General features: G+C 32.7%; 1 protein-coding gene across 1 annotated transcript; it reads right to left on the minus strand.

The window, feature by feature from the left end:
• Positions 1 to 835: 835 nt before the first annotated feature.
• LOC308652217 (olfactory receptor 2T27-like) lies at positions 836 to 1,771 on the minus strand (the record flags this gene model as incomplete). The annotated part of the gene is made up of 1 exon (XM_081299991.1): positions 836 to 1,771. The coding sequence occupies one exon, from the start codon at positions 1,769 to 1,771 to the stop codon at positions 836 to 838; it is 936 nt and encodes a 311-aa protein (XP_081156117.1).
• Between the last annotated feature and the right edge of the window lie 4,154 nt (positions 1,772 to 5,925).

Genomic DNA, 5,925 nt, shown 5'->3' on the forward strand with positions numbered 1-5,925 from the left:
AACACAGTGAATCCCAGTTGTTCAGTATACTAGTGATATATATAATATTCTTCCTTTTTAAGACAAAGAAGTTGATAAAATGGGATTTGTGGGGTTGAGGTAGTGGCTAAGTGGTGGAAATCTCACCTAGCATGCATGGGGCACTGGGTTCAATCCTCAGTACCACATAAAAATAAAATAAAGGTATTGTGTCCTCCTATAACTAAAAAAAAATGTTTAAAAAATAGGATTTGAATGTTTAGTTGTGGAGTTTATATAATTAATTATAGGTGGTAAACATGCAAAAAAATAATGTTGGTACTGAAGAGCATGAAGTTATGATATCTAACATATACAAATAATTATATCTTATACTCTGGTAGTTTAACAAGCCATTTTCCTTAACATATTGCATTACAAAAGATATCAGTTAATATTTGACCATGGAATTCACCTAGCAATAGTTCATTTTAATAATTAACTCTGATTTCAATAGTCTTCCTATCCTAAGTACGAAGAAGATTCAAATAAGCTATGTTTATTTTGAGACCCAAAGTCCTTACTTGTAGGAAATTTCTAAGAACCTCAGAGATTTCAGACTAAATGTAATTTTAAATTAATAAAAAATAACACTTTTTCTAACTTAATAATGCCCCAATGGTATTTATTTAAAAAGTATATAAATCTCCATTGGAGATCTGGAAAATCATATATAAAAAATTGCATTTACATAGAGCCACAATCATCTTGGTTTCCCGAAAGCAAACCATACATTCTTGGTCTTCAGACTTTAATCTATACTTTTGCCTTTGGTCATAAACATGTCATTTTCCCGCATGGAAGGACTACTCATCTACTACAATATCATACATCTCCCAGAGAGCTTCCTGAGAGCTGCCACCACCTCTTTGTTCCTCAGGCTATAGATTATGGGGTTCAGCATGGGAGTGAGGATATTGCTGAAAACAGAAAGTGCCTGGTCCTGCTGTGGACTATGAGAAGAAGTGAAAGTCATGTAGATGAATATATTTGGGCCAAAGAAAAGACTCACCACTATTAGATGGGAAGAGCAGGTGGCCAGAACTTTCCTTCTGCCCTTAACAGAATTCATATGGAAAACAGTGATGAAGATAAAAGTATAGGAAGTTGTGATGAGACTAAAAGGGACAACAAGCAGCACAATGCTTGTCACTACCACCACTAACTGATACACTGAAGTGTCTTCACAGGAGAGCTTAATGAGGACTGGGACCTCACAAAAGAAGTGTTGGATTTCCCTTGACCCACAGATGGGAAAATGCATCGGATATACTGTGTGAATAAATGAACTTGAAGACCCTCCAATCCAACACCCAGCAATCATGTGCAGACAGATCCTGGTACTCATGATGGTGGGATAACGCAATGGGTTACAGACAGCCACATAACGATCATAAGCCATGAGAGTCAAGATGAGGCATTCTGACATTCCCAACATCAGAAAAAAGAAACTTTGTGTTCCACAGCCAATCCACGATATGCTCCTTTTCCCTGTAAAAAAGTTTGAGGCCATCTTTGGGACAATGGTGGAAGTTAATGTCAAGTCAATGATGGAAAGTTGACTGAGGAGAATGTACATGGGTGTATGGAACCGAGAATCACTGCAAATCAAGACAATCAAAAGTATGTTTCCCAAGAAGGCAAGGATGTAGATAAAGATGATTATGGAGTTGAGAACAGTGGAATGTCGAAATTCAGGAAAGAGTCCCACAAGGATGAAATCAGTTACTAAGGTCTCATTCCCATGCATCATGCCTCTGTAAGAAATGTAACAAGGTTGGGGCACAAATAAAGTACATTAAAGCCAGTGATATTCAGTATACATATATCAATCAGTATATTCACTATAACATATCAATCTATGGATCAAATATTTTTAACATTCTCTCCAATTCTGGATTAACAGGTAGTATTTGCCATCATCTCACCAGAGACTCTACCATATATTGTTCAACAATCATCTAAATTTTGTTAAAATGGATAATACTGAAAAGACTGATCAACTTCAGGGTTTCTTAGCCTCTGTGGAACTCACAATTTTGTTCGTTCTTCTGTTTTTTTAAGGTGGGTAAAGAACCTTGTAAACTGTAAACCTACCTTCTAAAATTTTGTGCCTAAAATCTTATACCATTTCTAATAATCATGGGTTCTAACTATTAACAATTGTATATTTGGACAAAAACATAAAGGAAAACCTAGTTAATTTATTAAATTTAGTTGTTTAAATTATAAATCAATTATTTAATAAAATTTAATTAAATATACTGTTTTATTTTCCTTTTTGGCTAATTTTCATCATGCCATAAATAGAGCAACAGAAATTTCTGGGTTTACATAATAATCCTGCCCCCAAATCATTAATATTCCGTATTGCTGACCAAGTAAAGTTTTAATATCTAGAATTCTAAATCTTCAGTGACTTGGAGCCAAGCTGCCTTACAAAATTTATGTTCTATTATTTTTAAACATATTACTCAAATTCCAACCAAATGAGTACTCTTGTGGTGTTCCCACAATGTTTGCATGCTCACATAGCTGCACCTTTGTTTTTATTTTCCTCAGGATTAACCATTTCATTTCTATTGTTGGAGCTTCTTCAAAGCTTACAATCTCATGAAATTCTAAAAAGATTTCTCCCTATCTACTTGGGTTCCTCTGTACCTTAGTGGTATAACTCCTGCCATTTTACCAGCATAACAGAGAGACTGTGTAGTTTGTGGGCTAAGAGCACAGATCAGGATTTGTGCTGTTTCAAAGTCAAGCCCCATCCATTTAGTATCTCAAAGGGTAGTCATGAGACTTAGATGAGTTACTATATTTAAACTACTTATGAAATTGACTGGTACTTTTTATCTTTATTACAGTTTTCTGTGTACCCATATTTCTTTTAAAATAATAATATTTGAGTGTTAGGAATATGTTTACTTCACTGAAGTCCAATAAAACCAGGTCAGTAACTTCCAAAGAGCATAAGCTATTAACCATTTGCTAAACAGAAAGTTGAACAAATTCCATGGAATTCAGCATTTTCACATTTTCATTGCACTTGTAGAAGTTTCCATATTTATAAGCATTTTCTGTCAGAACAGGACTGAAGAAGCACATATGTCAAAAGACATGAACATTCTGTTTTCTATTATTGGATCAGGAAATTTCATAATGTAAAACAATGCCACCTTCTAGTTTAAGTTCATGGTTCTTTTACAAGTATTTATATTTGGGTCATATTTGTGACAAATGATATCGGTGAAGAAGAAAAAGCACTGCTGTTATTTTAGTCATTAGTCTAAAGAAATATAAACTACTGAGCTAATAATTAAACATTCTGTCATTAGTGAGCATCAAGCACTAATTCTACTGAAAGTTAGATTAATACTATTTCAGAGTGGCAATTAAAATAGTTCTTGAAAATCCTTTATCATTCATTAATTTTTATGTTACTTTTGCGGGTATTCACTTTATTTTATACATATTCTACTAGGTGCTAAAATGGGAGCATAAATGAATTAGGACAGGGTCTATATCTTCAATAAACCCTGAGTTGACATATGAAATAAATGCTATATCAACATAGAGGAGAGTACTAATGTCTGGGTAAAAGAAGCCTGGTGAGTTAGATAAGAAATTATTTTAAGCTGTGTCTGCCATATTTACACAGCAATTTATACAAATATGAAGAACAGTGGGTTCCTCATAATTAAAAACCCAGGTCAATTGGTGAAAGTCACATGGCATAAGTAGGTAAAAAACAAATTGGAATTCTTACACATATTTATATGTAAACTTTTTAAACCATATAACCCTGAAAGTTTGCAAATTTCTTATCCTGTATAATTTCATAGAATTCTTATCTGTATATTTATGTTTAGACACATTATCTGGCCTGTCCTTTTCTTCCACTGAACTAAGAACTCCATCTACCTACACATATAGAACACATCTGTCTGCTATAGGACCTGATTTATTTTAATTTGGGGGGTAGGTGGGTACTGGGGGTTGAACTCAGGGGCAGTCAACCACTGAGCCACATCCCCAGCCCTTTTTTTGTATTTTATTTACAGACAGGGTCTTACTAAGTTTCTTAGTACCTTATTTTTGCTGGTGCTGGCTTTGAACTCATGATCCCCTATCTCAGCCTCCAAGCCACTGGGATTACAAGCATGCACCGCCACACCTGGCTAGGACCTGATTTATTTGTCTAGAGCAAAAGTAAGCAAAGGATCTCAACTATAAGGTGATCACGAAGCATTGCACTAAGTGCACAAAAGTTGTCAATAATTATAATTATCTAAGTATCATTACAATTACCCTGTTCTGCAAGTTGCTCTAGTTCTATTATACAAGGCATAACATTCATCAAGATTATGAGTTTATACCTTCATAACTTTGTATTCATCAGGTTATATGTTTATAACTTTGAGAATAAAAGTGGTAAAGAGATCAAAAATAGATTAAGTAGAATAGCTAATGTTTAATCATTAAAATTAGAGGTAAATGAAAAACATCAAAGTATGTTTAATTCATTTTTATTTAAATTTAGTAATTGTTATTTTAAAATCTTAATGTTTCATAAGTACATGCTAGATAATCATCAACTATCTAAAACAAAAAAAATGTATCATTTTAAGGATATAAAACATGGATAATGAATAAAATTAGACCATTGACACTGTTCTTTGAGTAGAAATATGAATTACCACTATAAAAAGTTCTGAGTAATTTATTAAATAATTCCTATAAAATACAGCATATTTCATCATTTAATTATTCAATTGAATAAACATTTATTGATGGTCAGCTTTAACATATTATTTATTTCCTTAATATAGATGAAACCAAATCTATACAAAATGAGGATCATAATGTTATATATTACTAACCTTTTTAAAAAATCTTCCATTTATAAATATCTATATCATTTTGGAACACAATATGTCCTTGATGTTAGCATGATTTCAGATTTTTCTGTGAGTACATAGAAGGTAGTTTGAAATAAACTCAAGTGCCCAGAATCACAGCTCAACAAACAGTTTTTCTAAAAGGAAAAGCATAAATTCAATGACTTATTCTACTTATTAAATTAAGAACTTGATCATTAAGGGTGGTAAAGAGTTAAAAACAGATAGTCAAACATAAATATTGACTCCATACTACTTCCCCTAAACATAAATTTTAAGCAACCTACCAAATATATGTTTAAAACTGTCACTAAGATGTTCTTTTCCTGTTACAGGCATTATCACCAAATTCTGACATTTGTGAAAATTAACATTAGCCATATAAACTCTCTATATAATTTCCATGTCCAAGCAAGGTACATAATGTGCTTTTCCCCCAGTTTGAGATCTAGCTTAAATTCTGTTTAGAATTGCTGACGTCTAAATTTTCTGCACTCAGATGTATCTTCTCACTATGCAGCCTATTTTTACATAGAAAATTGTTGGCTAGAAAAATGTTGCTGGCTAGATGTAGATGGTAAACTCATTCATCTGTGGAAATGATCCTACACTACCATGAAGATTGAAAACTGACTTGTATTATTTTTTTCTGTTCGTTTTTGAAATTTTAATTTGTTATATATGTTAGCAGAATGCATTGCAATTCATATTACACATACAGGGCACAATTTTTCATATCCCTGGTTGTACACAATGTAGTCACACCATTTGTGTCTTCATACTGACTTGTATTATTGATTAAGATCTAACTTGGCAGATTGTTTGGTAACTTGTCATTAAGGCCTTGAAAAAAATTTTTAGTAAATACCCCAGGGGAAGAGAGTCCCCAGACTTTAATTAGTTTTGATCTCAGACCAAAAATAACAAAACACAGAAATTAGAAAAAAATGTGTAAAATAAATATTTTTTACCATGGAAAATATTCAATTGTGTCCAAATCTAGTCTTAT

Source organism: Spermophilus citellus (assembly GCF_964194105.1).
Source record: "Spermophilus citellus genome assembly, chromosome: 1".
In the NCBI taxonomy this organism is placed as follows: domain Eukaryota; kingdom Metazoa; phylum Chordata; class Mammalia; order Rodentia; family Sciuridae; genus Spermophilus; species Spermophilus citellus.